General features: G+C 49.4%; 1 protein-coding gene across 1 annotated transcript; it reads left to right on the top strand.

Moving 5' to 3' along the window:
- The first annotated feature begins 2,559 nt into the window (after positions 1-2,559).
- Positions 2,560-21,208, top strand: LOC140374628 (ectonucleotide pyrophosphatase/phosphodiesterase family member 7). Its single transcript, XM_072461557.1, has 6 exons — positions 2,560-2,650; positions 4,480-4,653; positions 5,332-5,477; positions 11,632-12,255; positions 20,650-20,875; positions 21,102-21,208. Exons 1-6 carry the CDS (start codon positions 2,560-2,562, stop codon positions 21,164-21,166), a joined length of 1,326 nt encoding a protein of 441 aa, XP_072317658.1. The 3' UTR covers positions 21,167-21,208.
- The last annotated feature ends 378 nt before the right edge of the window (positions 21,209-21,586 follow it).

Below are 21,586 nucleotides of genomic sequence, written 5' to 3'. Positions count from 1 at the left end.
CCCGGTTTAGTCCCGGTTTAGTCCCGGTTTAGTCCCGGTTTAGACCCGGTTTAGAACCGGTTTAGTCCCGGTTTAGTCCCGGTTTAGACCCGGTTTAGTCCTGGTTTAGTCCTGGACCCGGTTTAGACCCGGTTTAGACCCGGATTAGTCCCGGTTTAGTCCCGGTTTAGACCCGGTTTAGACCCGGTTTAGTCCCGGTTTAGTCCCGGTTTAGACCCGGTTTGGACCCGGTTTAGTCCCGGTTTAGTCCCGGTTTAGTCCCGGTTTAGACCCGGTTTAGACCCGGTTCTGTCCCGGTTTAGTCCCGGTTTAGTCCCGGTTTAGACCCGGTTTAGACCCGGTTTAGTCCCGGTTTAGTCCCGGTTTAGACCCGGTTTAGTCCTGGTTTAGTCCTGGTTTAGACCTGGTTTAGTCCTGGTTTAGCCCTGGTTTAGACCTGGTTTAGTCCTGGTTTAGTCCCGGTTAAGTCCCGGTTTAGACCTGGTTTAGTCCTGGTTTAGACCTGGTTTAGTCCTGGTTTAGTCCCGGTTACGTCCCGGTTTAGACCTGGTTTAGTCCTGGTTTAGACCTGGTTTAGTCCTGGTTTAGTCCCGGTTAAGTCCTGGTTTAGACCTGGTTTAGTCCTGGTTTAGACCTGGTTTAGTCCTGGTTTAGTCCCGGTTAAGTTCTGGTTTAGACCTGGTTTAGTCCTGGTTTAGTCCTGGTTTAGACCTGGTTTAGACCTGGTTTAGTCCTGGTTTAGTCCTGGTTTGGACCTGGTTTAGTCCTGGTTTAGACATGGTTTAGACCCGGTTTAGACCCGGTTTGGACCCGGTTTGGTCCCGGTTTAGTCCCGGTTTAGTCCCGGTTTAGACCCGGTTTTGTCCCGGTTTAGTCCCGGTTTAGTCCCGGTTTAGACCCGGTTTAGACCCGGTTTAGACCCGGTTTAGTCCCGGTTTAGTCCCGGTTTAGACCCGGTTTAGACCCGGTTTAGTCCCGGTTTAGTCCCGGTTTAGACCCGGTTTAGTCCCGGTTTAGTCCCGGTTTAGACCCGGTTTAGTCCCGGTTTAGACCCGGTTTAGTCCTGGTTTAGACCTGGTTCAGTCCTTGTTTAGTTCTGGTTTAGACCCGGTTTAGACCCGGTTTAGTCCCGGTTTAGTCCCGGTTTAGACCCGGTTTAGACCCGGTTTAGACCCGGTTTAGTCCCGGTTTAGACCCGGTTTAGACCGGGTTTAGTCCCGGTTTAGTCCCGGTTTAGTCCCGGTTTATACCCGGTTTAGACCCGGTTTTGTCCCGGTTTAGTCCCGGTTTAGACCCGGTTTAGACCCGGTTTAGTCCCGGTTTAGTCCCGGTTTAGACCTGGTTTAGTCCTGGTTTAGTCCTGGTTTATACCTGGTTTAGACCTGGTTTAGACCTGGTTTAGACCTGGTTTAGACCTGGTTTAGTCCTGGTTTAGACCTGGTTTAGTCCTGGTTTAGTCCCGGTTAAGTCCTGGTTTAGACCTGGTTTAGTCCTGGTTTAGACCTGGTTTAGTCCTGGTTTAGTCCCGGTTAAGTCCTGGTTTAGACCTGGTTTAGTCCTGGTTTAGACCTGGTTTAGTCCTGGTTTAGTCCCGGTTAAGTCCTGGTTTAGACCTGGTTTAGTCCTGGTTTAGACCTGGTTTAGTCCTGGTTTAGTCCCGGTTAAGTTCTGGTTTAGACCTGGTTTAGTCCTGGTTTAGTCCTGGTTTAGACCTGGTTTAGACCTGGTTTAGTCCTGGTTTAGTCCTGGTTTAGACCTGGTTTAGACCTGGTTTAGTCCTGGTTTAGTCCTGGTTTATACCTGGTTTAGTCCTGGTTTAGACCTGGTTTAGACCTGGTTTAGTCCTGGTTTATACCTGGTTTAGACCTGGTTTAGACCTGGTTTAGACCTGGTTTAGACCTGGTTTAGTCCTGGTTTAGTCCTGGTTTATACCTGGTTTAGTCCTGGTTTAGACCTGGTTTAGACCTGGTTTAGTCCTGGTTTAGACCTGGTTTAGTCCCGGTTAAGTTCTGGTTTAGACCTGGTTTAGTCCTGGTTTAGTCCTGGTTTAGACCTGGTTTAGACCTGGTTTAGTCCTGGTTTAGTCCTGGTTTAGACCTGGTTTAGACCTGGTTTAGTCCTGGTTTAGTCCTGGTTTAGACCTGGTTTAGTCCTGGTTTAGACCTGGTTTAGTCCTGGTTTAGACCTGGTTTAGACCTGGTTTAGTCCTGGTTTAGTCCTGGTTTAGACCTGGTTTAGTCCTGGTTTAGACCTGGTTTAGTCCTGGTTTAGACCTGGTTTAGTCCTGGTTTAGACCTGGTTTAGACCTGGTTTAGACCTGGTTTAGTCCTGGTTTAGACCTGGTTTAGACCTGGTTTAGACCTGGTTTAGTCCTGGTTTAGACCTGGTTTAGTCCTGGTTAAATATGAATGATCATAAGTGAAATCATGAATCGAAGGTCAGAGAACACGTCACACTCAGTTACTCATTAAACCAGATGCAGTCGTTTTAGTCCTGGTTTAGTCCTGGTTTAGTCCTGGTTTAGTCCCAGTTCTGGTCTGGATTTGGAGCAGGTTAAACATGTCTGAGGTCCTCCTGCTGCTGCTGCTGCTGCTGGCTCTGGGGCCCGGGGCCTCGGCCCTGCCAAAGCCCTCAGGACAAAGACAAACAGGTCAGGACTAAACCAGGACTCTCTGGTCTCATGTCTCTCTGGTCTCATGTCTCTCTGGTCTCATGTCTCTCTGGTCTCATGTCTCTCTGGTCTCATGTCTCTCCGGTCTCATGTCTCTCTGGTCTCATGTCTCTCTGGTCTCTCTCTGGTCTCATGTCTCTCTGGTCTCATGTCTCTCTGGTCTCATGTCTCTCTGGTCTCATGTCTCTCTGGTCTCTCTCTGGTCTCATGTCTCTCTGGTCTCATGTCTCTCTGGTCTCACGTCTCTCTGGTCTCACGTCTCTCTGGTCTCACGTCTCTCTGGTCTCATGTCTCTCTGGTCTCATGTCTCTCTGGTCTCATGTCTCTCTCTGGTCTCACGTCTCTCTGGTCTCATGTCTCTCTGGTCTCACGTCTCTCTGGTCTCACGTCTCTCTGGTCTCTCTCTGGTCTCATGTCTCTCTGGTCTCATGTCTCTCTGGTCTCACGTCTCTCTGGTCTCACGTCTCTCTGGTCTCACGTCTCTCTGGTCTCATGTCTCTCTGGTCTCATGTCTCTCTGGTCTCATGTCTCTCTCTGGTCTCACGTCTCTCTGGTCTCATGTCTCTCTGGTCTCACGTCTCTCTGGTCTCACGTCTCTCTGGTCTCATGTCTCTCTGGTCTCACGTCTCTCTGGTCTCTCTCTGGTCTCATGTCTCTCTGGTCTCATGTCTCTCTGGTCTCACGTCTCTCTGGTCTCACGTCTCTCTGGTCTCATGTCTCTCTGGTCTCTCTCTGGTCTCATGTCTCTCTGGTCTCATGTCTCTCCGGTCTCACGTCTCTCTGGTCTCACGTCTCTCTGGTCTCATGTCTCTCTGGTCTCATGTCTCTCTCTGGTCTCACGTCTCTCTGGTCTCATGTCTCTCTGGTCTCACGTCTCTCTGGTCTCACGTCTCTCTGGTCTCATGTCTCTCTGGTCTCACGTCTCTCTGGTCTCTCTCTGGTCTCATGTCTCTCTGGTCTCATGTCTCTCTGGTCTCACGTCTCTCTGGTCTCACGTCTCTCTGGTCTCACGTCTCTCTGGTCTCTCTCTGGTCTCATGTCTCTCTGGTCTCTCTCTGGTCTCATGTCTCTCTGGTCTCACGTCTCTCTGGTCTCATGTCTCTCCGGTCTCATGTCTCTCTGGTCTCATGTCTCTCTGGTCTCATGTCTCTCCGGTCTCATGTCTCTCTGGTCTCACGTCTCTCTGGTCTCTCTCTGGTCTCATGTCTCTCTGGTCTCTCTCTGGTCTCATGTCTCTCTGGTCTCATGTCTCTCCGGTCTCATGTCTCTCTGGTCTCATGTCTCTCTGGTCTCTCTCTGGTCTCATGTCTCTCTGGTCTCATGTCTCTCCGGTCTCATGTCTCTCTGGTCTCATGTCTCTCCGGTCTCATGTCTCTCTGGTCTCATGTCTCTCTGGTCTCTCTCTGGTCTCATGTCTCTCTGGTCTCTCTCTGGTCTCATGTCTCTCTGGTCTCATGTCTCTCCGGTCTCATGTCTCTCTGGTCTCATGTCTCTCCGGTCTCATGTCTCTCTGGTCTCACGTCTCTCTGGTCTCTCTCTGGTCTCATGTCTCTCTGGTCTCTCTCTGGTCTCATGTCTCTCTGGTCTCACGTCTCTCTGGTCTCATGTCTCTCCGGTCTCATGTCTCTCTGGTCTCATGTCTCTCTGGTCTCATGTCTCTCTGGTCTCATGTCTCTCTGGTCTCACGTCTCTCTGGTCTCATGTCTCTCTGGTCTCACGTCTCTCTGGTCTCATGTCTCTCCGGTCTCATGTCTCTCTGGTCTCATGTCTCTCTGGTCTCATGTCTCTCCGGTCTTGGTCTCCTCCAGGTCCTCAGAGGAACAAGCTCCTCCTCGTCTCCTTTGATGGCTTCAGGTGGGACTATGACCAGGACGTTGAGACTCCAGAGTTGGACATGATCAGTGTCCGAGGAGTCAAGGCCAAGTACATCACACCCCCGATGCTGACCATGACCTCGCCCTCGCACTTCACCACCATCACAGGTACTAGAGGACGGGACCGGGACCGGGACGGGGACGGGGACGAGACCGGCACGGGGACGAGACAGAGACATGACCGAGACCAGGACGGGGACGAGACCAGGACGGGGACGAGACCGGGACGAGACCAGGACGAGACAGAGACACTACCGAGACCAGGACGGGGACGAGACCAGGACGGGGACGAGACCGGGACGAGACCAGGACGAGACAGAGACACTACCGAGACCAGGACGGGGACGAGACCAGGACGAGACCGGGACGGGGACGAGACCAGGACGAGACAGAGACACTACCGAGACCAGGACGGGGACGAGACCAGGACAAGACCGGGACGGGGACGAGACCAGGACGAGGATGAGACGAGACCGGGACGAAAACCGGACGACACTGGGACAACACCGGGACAAGACGAGACCGGGACAGGAACGAGACGAGACCGGGACAGGAACGAGACGAGACCGGGACAAGACCGGGACAAGACCAGAACGAGACCGGGACGAGACCGAGACGAAACCGGGACGAGACCGGGACAGGACCGGGACGGGACCAGGACAAGACCGGGACGGGGACAAGACCGGGCAGATTAAGGCCTTAAGGAGGTCTTGCTTGAGGACACAACGGCGGTGAGGATCTGCTCCACAGGATTAAGTCAGATGCCCTCCCTGGTGTCTCCTGCAGGACGCTGGGTGGAGGACCACGAGGTCGTCCACAACATGATGTTTGATCAGAAAACAAACCTGAAAGTCCCTCACAAAGAGACGCTGAGGAGGACAGAGTGGTGGGACACAGGAGCCACGCCCCTGTGGATCACGGCCCAGAACCAGGTCTGAACCAGAACCAGAACCAGGACTGTTCCCTCAGGCTGTTCCCTCAGGCTGTTCCCTCAGACTGTTCCCTCAGACTGTTCTCTCAGACTGTTCTCTCAGACTGTTCCCTCAGACTGTTCTCTCAGGCTGTTCTCTCAGGCTGTTCTCTCAGACTGTTCCCTCAGGCTGTTCCCTCAGACTGTTCCCTCAGACTGTTCCCTCAGGCTGTTCTCTCAGGCTGTTCCCTCAGACTGTTCCCTCAGGCTGTTCCCTCAGGCTGTTCTCTCAGGCTGTTCTCTCAGGCTGTTCCCTCAGGCTGTTCCCTCAGGCTGTTCCCTCAGACTGTTCCCTCAGGCTGTTCCCTCAGACTGTTCCCTCAGACTGTTCCCTCAGGCTGTTCCCTCAGGCTGTTCCCTCAGACTGTTCCCTCAGGCTGTTCCCTCAGGCTGTTCCCTCAGGCTGTTCCCTCAGACTGTTCCCTCAGACTGTTCCCTCAGACTGTTCCCTCAGGCTGTTCTCTCAGGCTGTTCTCTCAGGCTGTTCCCTCAGACTGTTCCCTCAGGCTGTTCCCTCAGACTGTTCCCTCAGACTGTTCCCTCAGACTGTTCCCTCAGACTGTTCTCTCAGGCTGTTCCCTCAGACTGTTCTCTCAGACTGTTCCCTCAAACTGTTCTCTCAGACTGTTCTCTCAGACTGTTCCCTCAGACTGTTCTCTCAGACTGTTCCCTCAGACTGTTCCCTCAGGCTGTTCCCTCAGACTGTTCCCTCAGACTGTTCCCTCAGACTGTTCTCTCAGGCTGTTCTCTCAGGCTGTTCACTCAGACTGTTCCCTCAGACTGTTCCTTCAGACTGTTCTCTCAGGCTGTTCTCTCAGACTGTTCACTCAGACTGTTCCCTCAGACTGTTCCCTCAGACTGTTCTCTCAGACTGTTCCCTCAGACTGTTCCCTCAGACTGTTCCCTCAGACTGTTCCCTCAGACTGTTCCCTCAGGCTGTTCTCTCAGGCTGTTCCCTCAGGCTGTTCCCTCAGACTGTTCCCTCAGACTGTTCCCTCAGGCTGTTCCCTCAGACTGTTCCCTCAGACTGTTCCCTCAGACTGTTCTCTCAGGCAATTCCCTCAGGCTGTTCCCTCAGACTGTTCCCTCAGACTGTTCCCTCAGACTGTTCTCTCAGGCAATTCCCTCAGACTGTTCTCTCAGGCTGTTCCCTCAGGCTGTTCCCTCAGACTGTTCCCTCAGACTGTTCCCTCAGACTGTTCTCTCAGACTGTTCTCTCAGACTGTTCCCTCAGACTGTTCCCTCAGACTGTTCTCTCAGACTGTTCCCTCAGACTGTTCCCTCAGACTGTTCCCTCAGGCTGTTCTCTCAGACTGTTCTCTCAGACTGTTCCCTCAGACTGTTCCCTCAGACTGTTCCCTCAGACTGTTCTCTCAGACTGTTCTCTCAGACTGTTCCCTCAGACTGTTCCCTCAGACCGTTCTCTCAGACTGTTCTTTCAGGCTGTTCTCTCAGGCTGTTCCCTCAGACTGTTCCCTCAGACTGTTCCCTCAGGCTGTTCTCTCAGGCTGTTCTCTCAGGCTGTTCTCTCAGGCTGTTCTCTCAGACTGTTCCCTCAGGCTGTTCCCTCAGACTGTTCTCTCAGGCTGTTCTCTCAGGCTGTTCCCTCAGACTGTTCTCTCAGACTGTTCCCTCAGACTGTTCCCTCAGACTGTTCTCTCAGGCTGTTCACTCAGGCTGTTCCCTCGGGCTGTTCCCTCAGACTGTTCCCTCAGGCTGTTCCCTCGGGCTGTTCCCTCAGACTGTTCTCTCAGACTGTTCCCTCAGACTGTTCCCTCAGACTGTTCTCTCAGGCTGTTCTCTCAGGCTGTTCCCTCAGGCTGTTCCCTCAGACTGTTCTCTCAAACTGTTCCCTCAGACTGTTCTCTCAGACTGTTCCCTCAGACTGTTCTCTCAGGCTGTTCTCTCAGGCTGTTCTCTCAGGCTGTTCCCTCAGGCTGTTCCCTCAGGCTGTTCCCTCAGACGGTTCTCTCAGACTGTTCCCTCAGGCTGTTCCCTCAGACTGTTCCCTCAGGCTGTTCCCTCAGGCTGTTCCCTCAGGCTGTTCCCTCAGACTGTTCCCTCAGGCTGTTCTCTCAGGCTGTTCTCTCAGGCTGTTCTCTCAGACTGTTCCCTCAGACTGTTCCCTCAGGCTGTTCCCTCAGACAGTTCCCTCAGACTGTTCCCTCAGACTGTTCTCTCAGGCTGTTCCCTCAGACTGTTCCCTCAGACTGTTCCCTCAGACTGTTCCCTCAGACTGTTCTCTCAGGCTGTTCCCTCAGGCTGTTCTCTCAGGCTGTTCTCTCAAACTGTTCCCTCAGACTGTTCTCTCAGACTGTTCCCTCAGACTGTTCTCTCAGGCTGTTCTCTCAGGCTGTTCACTCAGACTGTTCCCTCAGACTGTTCCTTCAGACTGTTCTCTCAGACTGTTCCCTCAGACTGTTCTCTCAGACTGTTCTCTCAGGCTGTTCCCTCAGGCTGTTCACTCAGACTGTTCCCTCAGACTGTTCCTTCAGACTGTTCTCTCAGACTGTTCCCTCAGACTGTTCCCTCAGACTGTTCCCTCAGACTGTTCTCTCAGACTGTTCCCTCAGACTGTTCTCTCAGGCTGTTCTCTCAGGCTGTTCCCTCAGGCTGTTCCCTCAGACTGTTCCCTCAGACTGTTCCCTCAGGCTGTTCCCTCAGGCTGTTCCCTCAGACTGTTCCCTCAGGCTGTTCCCTCAGACTGTTCCCTCAGACTGTTCCCTCAGGCTGTTCCCTCAGACTGTTCCCTCAGACTGTTCTCTCAGGCAGTTCCCTCAGACTGTTCTCTCAGGCTGTTCCCTCAGGCTGTTCCCTCAGACTGTTCCCTCAGACTGTTCCCTCAGACTGTTCTCTCAGACTGTTCTCTCAGACTGTTCCCTCAGACTGTTCTCTCAGACTGTTCCCTCAGACTGTTCCCTCAGACTGTTCCCTCAGGCTGTTCTCTCAGGCTGTTCCCTCAGACTGTTCTCTCAGACTGTTCCCTCAGACTGTTCTCTCAGACTGTTCCCTCAGACTGTTCCCTCAGACTGTTCCCTCAGACTGTTCTCTCAGACTGTTCCCTCAGACTGTTCCCTCAGACCGTTCTCTCAGACCGTTCTTTCAGGCCGTTCTCTCAGGCTTTTCCCTCAGACTGTTCCCTCAGACTGTTCCCTCAGGCTGTTCTCTCAGGCTGTTCTCTCAGGCTGTTCTCTCAGACTGTTCCCTCAGGCTGTTCCCTCAGACTGTTCTCTCAGGCTGTTCTCTCAGGCTGTTCCCTCAGACTGTTCTCTCAGACTGTTCCCTCAGACTGTTCCCTCAGACTGTTCTCTCAGACTGTTCCCTCAGGCTGTTCCCTCAGGCTGTTCCCTCAGGCTGTTCTCTCAGGCTGTTCCCTCAGACTGTTCTCTCAGACTGTTCCCTCAGACTGTTCCCTCAGACTGTTCTCTCAGACTGTTCCCTCAGGCTGTTCCCTCAGGCTGTTCCCTCAGACTGTTCCCTCAGGCTGTTCCCTCAGGCTGTTCCCTCAGGCTGTTCCCTCAGACTGTTCCCTCAGACTGTTCCCTCAGACTGTTCTCTCAGGCTGTTCTCTCAGGCTGTTCTCTCAGGCTGTTCCCTCAGACTGTTCCCTCAGGCTGTTCCCTCAGGCTGTTCCCTCAGACTGTTCCCTCAGACTGTTCCCTCAGGCTGTTCCCTCAGGCTGTTCCCTCAGGCTGTTCCCTCAGACTGTTCCCTCAGGCTGTTCCCTCAGACTGTTCCCTCAGACTGTTCCCTCAGGCTGTTCCCTCAGGCTGTTCCCTCAGGCTGTTCCCTGAGACTGTTCCCTCAGGCTGTTCCCTCAGACTGTTTTCTCAGGCTGTTCCCTCAGGCTGTTCCCTCAGGCTGTTCCCTCAGGCTGTTCCCTCAGACTGTTCCCTCAGACTGTTCCCTCAGACTGTTCTCTCAGACTGTTCTCTCAGACTGTTCCCTCAGACTGTTCCCTCAGGCTGTTCCCTCAGGCTGTTCCCTCAGACTGTTCCCTCAGACTGTTCCCTCAGACTGTTCCCTCAGACTGTTCTCTCAGGCTGTTCCCTCAGACTGTTCCCTCAGACTGTTCCCTCAGACTGTTCCCTCAGGCTGTTCCCTCAGACTGTTCCCTCAGGCTTTTCTCTCAGGCTGTTCCCTCAGGCTGTTCCCTGAGACTGTTCCCTCAGGCTGTTCCCTCAGACTGTTTTCTCAGGCTGTTCCCTCAGGCTGTTCCCTCAGGCTGTTCCCTCAGGCTGTTCCCTCAGACTGTTCCCTCAGACTGTTCCCTCAGACTGTTCTCTCAGACTGTTCTCTCAGACTGTTCCCTCAGACTGTTCCCTCAGGCTGTTCCCTCAGACTGTTCCCTCAGACTGTTCCCTCAGGCTGTTCCCTCAGGCTGTTCCCTCAGGCTGTTCCCTCAGACTGTTCCCTCAGACTGTTCCCTCAGACTGTTCTCTCAGGCAATTCCCTCAGACTGTTCTCTCAGGCTGTTCCCTCAGGCTGTTCCCTCAGACTGTTCCCTCAGACTGTTCCCTCAGGCTGTTCCCTCAGGCTGTTCTCTCAGACTGTTCTCTCAGACTGTTCCCTCAGACTGTTCTCTCAGACTGTTCCCTCAGACTGTTCCCTCAGACTGTTCTCTCAGGCTGTTCCCTCAGACTGTTCTCTCAGACTGTTCCCTCAGACTGTTCCCTCAGACTGTTCTCTCAGACTGTTCTCTCAGACTGTTCCCTCAGACTGTTCCCTCAGACTGTTCTCTCAGACTGTTCTCTCAGACTGTTCCCTCAGACTGTTCCCTCAGACTGTTCTTTCAGGCTGTTCTCTCAGGCTGTTCCCTCAGACTGTTCCCTCAGACTGTTCCCTCAGACTGTTCCCTCAGGCTGTTCTCTCAGGCTGTTCTCTCAGGCTGTTCTCTCAGGCTGTTCTCTCAGACTGTTCCCTCAGGCTGTTCCCTCAGACTGTTCCCTCAGGCTGTTCTCTCAGGCTGTTCCCTCAGACTGTTCTCTCGGACTGTTCCCTCAGACTGTTCCCTCAGACTGTTCTCTCAGGCTGTTCCCTCAGGCTGTTCCCTCAGGCTGTTCCCTCAGACTGTTCCCTCAGGCTGTTCCCTCAGGCTGTTCCCTCAGACTGTTCTCTCAGGCTGTTCTCTCAGACTGTTCTCTCAGGCTGTTCTCCCAGGCTGTTCCCTCAGACTGTTCTCTCAAACTGTTCCCTCAGACTGTTCTCTCAGACTGTTCCCTCAGACTGTTCTCTCAGGCTGTTCTTTCAGGCTGTTCCCTCAGGCTGTTCTCTCAGGCTGTTCCCTCAGACTGTTCTCTCAGACTGTTCCCTCAGACTGTTCTCTCAAACTGTTCCCTCAGACTGTTCTCTCAGACTGTTCCCTCAGACTGTTCTCTCAGGCTGTTCTCTCAGGCTGTTCCCTCAGACTGTTCTCTCAGACTGTTCCCTCAGACTGTTCTCTCAGACTGTTCCCTCAGACTGTTCTCTCAGGCTGTTCTCTCAGGCTGTTCCCTCAGACTGTTCCCTCAGACTGTTCTCTCAGACTGTTCTCTACAGGCTGTTCTCTCAGGCTGTTCCCTCAGACTGTTCCCTCAGGCTGTTCCCTCAGGCTGTTCCCTCAGGCTGTTCCCTCAGACTGTTCCCTCAGACTGTTCTCTCAGGCTGTTCTCTCAGGCTGTTCCCTCAGACTGTTCCCTCAGGCTGTTCCCTCAGACTGTTCCCTCAGACTGTTCTCTCAGACTGTTCTCTCAGGCTGTTCCCTCAGGCTGTTCCCTCAGGCTGTTCCCTCAGGCTGTTCCCTCAGACTGTTCCCTCAGACTGTTCCCTCAGACTGTTCTCTCAGGCTGTTCCCTCAGACTGTTCTCTCAGGCTGTTCCCTCAGACTGTTCCCTCAGACTGTTCCCTCAGGCTGTTCCCTCAGGCTGTTCCCTCAGACTGTTCCCTCAGACTGTTCTCTCAGGCTGTTCCCTCAGACTGTTCCCTCAGACTGTTCCCTCAGACTGTTCCCTCAGACTGTTCCCTCAGACTGTTCCCTCAGGCTGTTCCCTCAGACTGTTCTCTCAGACTGTTCCCTCAGACTGTTCCCTCAGACTGTTCTCTCAGGCTGTTCCCTCATGTGTTTTTGTCCGTCCCAGGGTTTAAAGGTCGGCTCCTTCCACTTTCCTGGGGGCGGGGCTCACTACAGCGGTCAGCCAATCCAGCGTCACGTGTTTGAGACGCCCGGTTTCCCTGACGACAATGAGACGGAGTGGCGTGAGAACCTGGACACGGTCCTGGACTGGTTCTCGGTCGAGGACTTTGACCTGGTGACGCTTTACTTTGGCGAGCCGGACAACGTGGGCCACCAGCGCGGGCCGGACACGCCCGAGCGCAAAGACATCGTCCGACAGATCGACCGCGCCCTCGGACACCTGCGCCGCGGCATCGACGCCCGCAATCTCACCCACAACCTCAACGTGATCGTGACCTCGGACCACGGCATGACCACAGTGAAGAAGCGCCCCCTGGTGGACGAGATCATCCTGAACAAGTACCTGCCGCTGCTCAAGCTGGCCAGCTTCGAGATCCTGGACTACGGCGGGTTTGGGATCCTGACGCCCCGACCCGGGAGGGAAGCCGAGGTCCTGGAGTCGCTCGCCAAAGTCCCAAACATCACGGCCTACAGCAAGAGCCAGATGCCCTACAGCTTCCACCTGGGCAGGAGCCAGCGCCTGCCCCCAGTGGTCATCCAGGCTGACCTGGGCTTCAACCTCAACTCTGTAAGACCTGGTATAGTCCTGGTTTAGTCCTTGTTTAGACCTGGTTTAGTCCATGTTTAGTCCATGTTTAGTCCTGGTTCAGTCCATGTTTAGTCCATGTTTAGTCCATGTTTAGCCCTGGTTTAGACCTGGTTTAGTCCATGTTTAGTCCTGGTTTAGACCTGGTTTAGACCTGGTTTAGACCTGGTTTAGACCTGGTTTAGTCCATGTTTAGTCCTGGTTTAGTCCTGATTTTGACCTGGTTTAGACCTGGTTTAGTCCTGGTTTAGACCTGGTTTAGTCCATGTTTAGTCCATGTTTAGTCCTGGTTCAGTCCATGTTTAGTCCATGTTTAGTCCATGTTTAGCCCTGGTTTAGACCTGGTTTAGTCCATGTTTAGTCCATGTTTAGTCCTGGTTCAGTCCATGTTTAGTCCATGTTTAGTCCATGTTTAGCCCTGGTTTAGACCTGGTTTAGTCCATGTTTAGTCCTGGTTTAGACCTGGTTTAGACCTGGTTTAGACCTGGTTTAGACCTGGTTTAGTCCATGTTTAGTCCTGGTTTAGTCCTGATTTTGACCTGGTTTAGACCTGGTTTAGTCCTGGTTTAGACCTGGTTTAGTCCATGTTTAGTCCATGTTTAGTCCTGGTTCAGTCCATGTTTAGTCCATGTTTAGTCCATGTTTAGCCCTGGTTTAGACCTGGTTTAGTCCATGTTTAGTCCTGGTTTAGACCTGGTTTAGACCTGGTTTAGACCTGGTTTAGACCTGGTTTAGTCCATGTTTAGTCCTGGTTTAGTCCTGATTTTGACCTGGTTTAGACCTGGTTTAGTCCTGGTTTAGACCTGGTTTAGACCTGGTTTAGTCCTGGTTTAGACCTGGTTTAGTCCATGTTTAGTCCATGTTTAGCCCATGTTTAGTCCATGTTTAGTCCATGTTTAGCCCATGTTTAGTCCTGGTTTAGTCCATGTTTAGTCCATGTTTAGCCCATGTTTAGTCCTGGTTTAGTCCTGGTTTAGTCCATGTTTAGTCCATGTTTAGTCCATGTTTAGCCCTGGTTTAGACCTGGTTTAGTCCATATTTAGTCCATGTTTAGTCCTGGTTTAGACCTGGTTTAGACCTGGTTTAGCCCATGTTTAGCCCATGTTTAGCCCATGTTTAGCCCTGGTTTAGTCCTGGTTTAGACCTGGTTTAGCCCTGGTTTAGACCTGGTTTAGTCCATGTTTAGTCCTGGTTTAGACCTTGTTTAGACCTGGTTTAGTCCTGGTTTAGACCTGGTTTAGACCTGGTTTAGACCTGGTTTAGCCCTGGTTTAGTCCTAGTTTAGACCTGGTTTAGACCTGGTTTAGTCCTGGTTTAGACCTGGTTTAGTCCTGGTTTAGACCTGGTTTAGTCCACGTTTAGTCCTCGTTCAGACCTGGTTTAGCCCTGGTTTAGTCCTGGTTTAGACCTGGTTTAGTCCTGGTTTAGACCTGGTTTAGTCCACGTTTAGTCCTGGTTTAGACCTTGTTTAGACCTGGTTTAGTCCTGGTTTAGACCTGGTTTAGACCTGGTTTAGACCTGGTTTAGTCCATGTTTAGTCCATGTTTAGCCCATGTTTAGTCCATGTTCAGTCCATGTTTAGCCCTGGTTTAGACCTGGTTTAGTCCATGTTTAGTCCATGTTTAGCCCTGGTTTAGACCTGGTTTAGTCCATGTTTAGTCCATGTTTAGTCCTGGTTTAGACCTGGTTTAGACCTGGTTTAGACCTGGTTTAGACCTGGTTTAGTCCATGTTTAGTCCTGGTTTAGTCCTGATTTTGACCTGGTTTAGACCTGGTTTAGTCCTGGTTTAGACCTGGTTTAGACCTGGTTTAGTCCTGGTTTAGACCTGGTTTAGTCCATGTTTAGTCCATGTTTAGCCCATGTTTAGTCCATGTTTAGTCCATGTTTAGCCCATGTTTAGTCCTGGTTTAGTCCATGTTTAGTCCATGTTTAGCCCATGTTTAGTCCTGGTTTAGTCCTGGTTTAGTCCATGTTTAGTCCATGTTTAGTCCATGTTTAGCCCTGGTTTAGACCTGGTTTAGTCCATATTTAGTCCATGTTTAGTCCTGGTTTAGACCTGGTTTAGACCTGGTTTAGCCCATGTTTAGCCCATGTTTAGCCCATGTTTAGCCCTGGTTTAGTCCTGGTTTAGACCTGGTTTAGCCCTGGTTTAGACCTGGTTTAGTCCATGTTTAGTCCTGGTTTAGACCTTGTTTAGACCTGGTTTAGTCCTGGTTTAGACCTGGTTTAGACCTGGTTTAGACCTGGTTTAGCCCTGGTTTAGTCCTAGTTTAGACCTGGTTTAGACCTGGTTTAGTCCTGGTTTAGACCTGGTTTAGTCCTGGTTTAGACCTGGTTTAGTCCACGTTTAGTCCTCGTTCAGACCTGGTTTAGCCCTGGTTTAGTCCTGGTTTAGACCTGGTTTAGTCCTGGTTTAGACCTGGTTTAGTCCACGTTTAGTCCTGGTTTAGACCTTGTTTAGACCTGGTTTAGTCCTGGTTTAGACCTGGTTTAGACCTGGTTTAGACCTGGTTTAGTCCATGTTTAGTCCATGTTTAGCCCATGTTTAGTCCATGTTCAGTCCATGTTTAGCCCTGGTTTAGACCTGGTTTAGTCCATGTTTAGTCCATGTTTAGCCCTGGTTTAGACCTGGTTTAGTCCATGTTTAGTCCATGTTTAGTCCTGGTTTAGTCCTGGTTTAGACCTGGTTTAGTCAATGTTTAGTCAATGTTTAGCCCATGTTTAGTCCTGGTTTAGTCCTGATTTAGACCTGGTTTAGTCCATGTTTAGTCCTGGTTTAGTCCTGATTTAGACCTGGTTTAGACCTGGTTCAGTCCTGGTTTAGACCTGGTTTAGACCTGGTTTAGTCCTGGTTTAGACCTGGTTTAGTCCATGTTTAGTCCATGTTTAGCCCATGTTTAGTCCATGTTCAGTCCATGTTTAGCCCTGGTTTAGACCTGGTTTAGTCCATGTTTAGTCCATGTTTAGTCCATGTTTAGCCCTGGTTTAGACCTGGTTTAGTCCATGTTTAGTCCTGGTTTAGTCCTGGTTTAGACCTGGTTTAGACCTGGTTTAGTCCTGGTTTAGACCTGGTTTAGTCCATGTTTAGTCAATGTTTAGCCCATGTTTAGTCCATGTTTAGTCCTGGTTTAGTCCATGTTTAGTCCTGGTTTAGTCCTAATTTAGACCTGGTTTAGACCTGGTTCAGTCCTGGTTTAGACCTGGTTTAGTCCATGTTCAGTCCATGTTTAGCCCATGTTTAGCCCATGTTTAGCCCTGGTTTATTCCATGTTTAGCCCATGTTTAGCCCTGGTTTAGTCCATGTTTAGCCCATGTTTAGTCCTGGTTTAGTCCATGTTTAGTCCATGTTTAGTCCATGTTTAGCCCATGTTTAGTCCTGGTTTAGTCCTGGTTTAGTCCATGTTTAGCCCATGTTTAGTCCTGGTTTAGTCCATGTTTAGTCCTGGTTTAGTCCTGGTTTAGTACATGTTTAGCCCATGTTTAGTCCTGGTTTAGTCCATGTTTAGCTCATGTTTAGTCCTGGTTTAGTCCTGGTTTAGCTCATGTTTAGTCCTGGTTTAGTCCATGTTTAGCCTATGTTTAGTCCTGGTTTGGACCTGGTTTAGACCTGGTTTAGACCTGGTTTAGACCTGGTTTAGACCTGCTTTAGTCCATGTTTAGTCCATGTTTAGTCCATGTTTAGCCCATGTTTAGCCCATGTTTAGCCCATGTTTAGCCCATGTTTAGCCCTGGTTTAGTCCATGTTTAGCCCATGTTTAGTCCTGGTTTAGTCCATGTTTAGTCCATGTTTAGCCCATGTTTAGTCCTGGTTTAGTCCTGGTTTAGTCCATGTTTAGCTCATGTTTAGTCCTGGTTTAGTCCTGGTTTAGTCCATGTTTAGCCTATGTTTAGTCCTGGTTTAGACCTGGTTTAGACCTGGTTTAGACCTGGTTTAGACCTGGTTTAGTCCATGTTTAGCCCATGTTTAGCCCATGTTTAGCCCATGTTCAGCCCATGTTTAGCCCATGTTTAGCCCATGTTTAGTCCATGTTTAGCCCATGTTTAGCCCTGGTTTAGTCCATGTTTAGCCCATGTTTAGCCCATGTTTAGCCCATGTTTAGCCCTGGTTTAGTCCATGTTTAGCCTATGTTTAGTCCTGGTTTAGTCCATGTTTAGTCCATGTTTAGTCCATGTTTAGCCCATGTTTAGTCCTGGTTTAGTCCATGTTTAGCTCATGTTTAGTCCTGGTTTAGTCCTGGTTTAGTCCATGTTTAGCCTATGTTTAGTCCTGGTTTAGACCTGGTTTAGACCTGGTTTAGACCTGCTTTAGTCCATGTTTAGCCCATGTTTAGTCCATGTTTAGCCCATGTTTAGCCCATGTTTAGCCCATGTTTAGCCCATGTTTAGCCCATGTTTAGCCCATGTTTAGCCCATGTTTAGCCCATGTTTAGCCCATGTTTAGCCCATGTTTAGTCCATGTTTAGTCCATGTTTAGCCCATGTTTAGCCCATGTTTAGACCTTGTTTAGACCTGGTTTAGTCCTGGTTTAGACCTGGTTTAGTCCATGTTTAGTCCATGTTTAGCCCATGTTTAGTCCATGTTCAGTCCATGTTTAGCCCTGGTTTAGACCTGGTTTAGTCCTGGTTTAGTCCTGGTTTAGACCTGGTTTAGTCCATGTTTAGTCCTGGTTTAGACCTGGTTTAGACCTGGTTTAGTCCTGGTTTAGACCTGGTTTAGTCCATGTTTAGTCAATGTTTAGCCCATGTTTAGTCCATGTTTAGTCCTGGTTTAGTCCATGTTTAGTCCTGGTTTAGTCCTAATTTAGACCTGGTTTAGACCTGGTTCAGTCCATGTTTAGCCCATGTTTAGCCCATGTTTAGCCCTGGTTTATTCCATGTTTAGCCCATGTTTAGCCCTGGTTTAGTCCATGTTTAGCCCATGTTTAGCCCATGTTTAGCCCTGGTTTAGTCCATGTTTAGCCCATGTTTAGCCCTGGTTTAGTCCATGTTTAGCCCATGTTTAGTCCTGGTTTAGTCCATGTTTAGTCCATGTTTAGTCCATGTTTAGCCCATGTTTAGTCCTGGTTTAGTCCTGGTTTAGTCCATGTTTAGCCCATGTTTAGTCCTGGTTTAGTCCATGTTTAGCCCATGTTTAGCCCATGTTTAGCCCATGTTTAGCCCATGTTTAGCCCTGGTTTAGTCCATGTTTAGCTCATGTTTAGTCCTGGTTTAGTCCTGGTTTAGTCCATGTTTAGCCTATGTTTAGTCCTGGTTTAGACCTGGTTTAGACCTGGTTTAGACCTGGTTTAGTCCATGTTTAGCCCATGTTTAGCCCATGTTTAGTCCATATTTAGCCCATGTTTAGCCCTGGTTTAGTCCATGTTTAGCCCATGTTTAGCCCTGGTTTAGTCCATGTTTAGCCTATGTTTAGTCCTGGTTTAGTCCATGTTTAGTCCATGTTTAGCCCATGTTTAGTCCTGGTTTAGTCCTGGTTTAGTCCATGTTTAGCTCATGTTTAGTCCTGGTTTAGTCCATGTTTAGCCTATGTTTAGTCCTGGTTTAGACCTGGTTTAGACCTGGTTTAGACCTGGTTTAGACCTGCTTTAGTCCATGTTTAGCCCATGTTTAGCCCATGTTTAGCCCATGTTTAGCCCATGTTTAGTCCATGTTTAGCCCATGTTTAGTCCATGTTTAGCCCATGTTTAGTCCATGTTTAGCCCATGTTTAGCCCATGTTTAGTCCATGTTTAGCCCATGTTTAGTCCATGTTTAGCCCATGTTTAGTCCATGTTTAGCCCATGTTTAGTCCATGTTTAGCCCATGTTTAGCCCATGTTTAGTCCATGTTTAGCCCATGTTTAGCCCATGTTTAGCCCATGTTTAGCCCATGTTTAGCCCATGTTTAGCCCATGTTTAGTCCATGTTTAGCCCATGTTTAGTCCTGGTTTAGTCCATGTTTAGTCCATGTTTAGCCCATGTTTAGTCCTGGTTTAGTCCTGGTTTAGTCCATGTTTAGCTCATGTTTAGTCCTGGTTTAGTCCTGGTTTAGTCCATGTTTAGCCTATGTTTAGCCTATGTTTAGTCCTGGTTTAGACCTGGTTTAGACCTGGTTTAGACCTGGTTTAGACCTGGTTTAGTCCATGTTTAGCCCATGTTTAGCCCATGTTTAGCCCATGTTCAGCCCATGTTTAGCCCATGTTTAGCCCATGTTTAGTCCATGTTTAGCCCATGTTTAGCCCTGGTTTAGTCCATGTTTAGCCCATGTTTAGCCCATGTTTAGCCCATGTTTAGCCCATGTTTAGCCCTGGTTTAGCCCTGGTTTAGTCCATGTTTAGCCTATGTTTAGTCCTGGTTTAGTCCATGTTTAGTCCATGTTTAGTCCATGTTTAGCCCATGTTTAGTCCTGGTTTAGTCCTGGTTTAGTCCATGTTTAGCTCATGTTTAGTCCTGGTTTAGTCCTGGTTTAGTCCATGTTTAGCCTATGTTTAGTCCTGGTTTAGACCTGGTTTAGACCTGGTTTAGACCTGCTTTAGCCCATGTTTAGTCCATGTTTAGCCCATGTTTAGCCCTGGTTTAGTCCATGTTTAGCCCATGTTTAGCCCATGTTTAGCCCATGTTTAGCCCTGGTTTAGTCCATGTTTAGCCTATGTTTAGTCCTGGTTTAGTCCATGTTTAGTCCATGTTTAGTCCATGTTTAGTCCATGTTTAGCCCATGTTTAGCCCATGTTTAGCCCATGTTTAGCCCTGGTTTAGTCCATGTTTAGCCTATGTTTAGTCCTGGTTTAGTCCATGTTTAGTCCATGTTTAGTCCATGTTTAGCCCATGTTTAGTCCTGGTTTAGTCCTGGTTTAGTCCATGTTTAGCTCATGTTTAGTCCTGGTTTAGTCCTGGTTTTGTCCATGTTTAGCCTATGTTTATTCCTGGTTTAGACCTGGTTTAGACCTGCTTTAGTCCATGTTTAGCCCATGTTTAGCCCATGTTTAGCCCATGTTTAGCCCATGTTTAGCCCATGTTTAGCCAATGTTTAGCCCATGTTTAGCCCATGTTTAGCCCATGTTTAGCCCATGTTTAGTCCATGTTTAGTCCATGTTTAGCCCATGTTTAGTCCTGGTTTAGTCCTGGTTTAGTCCATGTTTAGCCTATGTTTAGTCCTGGTTTAGACCTGGTTTAGACCTGGTTTAGACCTGGTTTAGACCTGGTTTAGTCCATGTTTAGCCCATGTTTAGCCCATGTTTAGCCCATGTTCAGCCCATGTTTAGCCCATGTTTAGCCCATGTTTAGTCCATGTTTAGCCCATGTTTAGCCCTGGTTTAGTCCATGTTTAGTCCATGTTTAGCCCATGTTTAGCCCATGTTTAGCCCATGTTTAGTCCTGGTTTAGTCCATGTTTAGTCCATGTTTAGTCCATGTTTAGCCCATGTTTAGTCCTGGTTTAGTCCTGGTTTAGTCCATGTTTAGCTCATGTTTAGTCCTGGTTTAGTCCTGGTTTAGTCCATTTTTAGCCTATGTTTAGTCCTGGTTTAGACCTGGTTTAGACCTGGTTTAGACCTGCTTTAGCCCATGTTTAGTCCATGTTTAGCCCATGTTTAGCCCTGGTTTAGTCCATGTTTAGTCCATGTTTAGCCCATGTTTAGCCCATGTTTAGCCCATGTTTAGCCCTGGTTTAGTCCATGTTTAGCCTATGTTTAGTCCTGGTTTAGTCCATGTTTAGTCCATGTTTAGTCCATGTTTAGCCCATGTTTAGTCCTGGTTTAGTCCTGGTTTAGTCCATGTTTAGCTCATGTTTAGTCCTGGTTTAGTCCTGGTTTAGTCCATGTTTAGCCTATGTTTAGTCCTGGTTTAGACCTGGTTTAGACCTGCTTTAGTCCATGTTTAGCCCATGTTTAGCCCATGTTTAGCCCATGTTTAGCCCATGTTTAGCCCATGTTTAGTCCATGTTTAGTCCATGTTTAGCCCATGTTTAGCCCATGTTTAGCCCATGTTTAGTCCATGTTTAGTCCATGTTTAGCCCATGTTTAGCCCATGTTTAGCCCATGTTTAGTCCATGTTTAGCCCATGTTTAGCCCATGTTTAGTCCATGTTTAGTCCATGTTTAGCCCATGTTTAGCCCATGTTTAGCCCATGTTTAGTCCATGTTTAGTCCATGTTTAGCCCATGTTTAGCCCATGTTTAGTCCATGTTTAGTCCATGTTTAGCCCATGTTTAGCCCATGTTTAGCCCATGTTTAGTCCATGTTTAGCCCATGTTTAGCCCATGTTTATCCCATGTTTAGTCCATGTTTAGTCCATGTTTAGCCCATGTTTAGTCCATGTTTAGCCCATGTTTAGCCCATGTTTAGCCCATGTTTAGTCCATGTTTAGCCCATGTTTAGCCCATGTTTATCCCCTCTGGTCCGTGCAGAGGCTCATCGTGTACGTGAACAAAGGCGATCACGGGTACCACAGCGGTGAGATGGACATGAAGACCATCTTCAGAGCCTTCGGTCCAGACTTCAGGCAGAACGTGGTGTCGCAGCCGTTTGACTCGGTGCACATTTACCCTCTGATGTGTCGCCTCCTGCAGCTGCAGCCGGCTCCTCACAACGGCTCCGAGGAGGTGACCAGAGCGCTGCTGGTCCAGGAGACAGGTGAGGACCGGGACCGGACCGGGACCGGGACAGGACCAGACCAGGACCAGGACCAGGACCAGGACCAGGACCAGAACCAGGACCAGAACCAGAACCAGGACCAGGACCAGGACCAGGACCAGACCAGGACCAGGACCAGACCAGGACCGGACCAGGACCAGACCAGGACCAGGACCAGGACCAGGACCAGGACCAGGTCTGATCCTGGTCTGTTTGTCTCTTTCAGACGGAGCGTCTCGTCTCGTCTCGTCGCTGCTTCTTCTCGTTTCGTTTCTCTTTTTCTTTGTGTGACGTTTGTTTTTATCCCGTTTTTCAATATTTCAATAAAAAACTGTCAGTTTGTTGTTGTTATGAATCTCATTAATAAATATATTTAAAGAGAGTTTGTATTTTGTGTTTTTGACGAGTGCTAAGATTAGTCGACCTCCATATTTGTTTTCATGGTTTGGATTTTTTTTCTTTCTGATTTTGATTATTTTTCACACATTGATTTTTTTTAAACCTTGATGTTTTTTTCAGACCTCGATGTTTGTTTTTGGGCCTCAATGGTTTTTTTCGGACCTCGGTGTTTGTTTTCAGACCTCGATGTTTGTTTTTGGACCTCGGTGTTTTTTTTCGGACGTCGATGTTTGTTTTCGGACCTAAATGTTTGTTTTCGGGCCTCGGTGTTTGTTTTCGGACCTCGGTGTTTGTTTTCAGACCTCGGTGTTT

This window comes from Eucyclogobius newberryi, unplaced genomic scaffold (assembly GCF_026437365.1).
Source record: "Eucyclogobius newberryi isolate DKJ021-1_F unplaced genomic scaffold, fEucNew1.0.hap1 SCAF_3, whole genome shotgun sequence".
In the NCBI taxonomy this organism is placed as follows: Eukaryota; Metazoa; Chordata; class Actinopteri; order Gobiiformes; family Gobiidae; genus Eucyclogobius; species Eucyclogobius newberryi.
The sequence above is the reverse complement of the archived record's forward strand: the minus strand, read 5'-3'. Positions and strand labels throughout refer to the sequence as shown.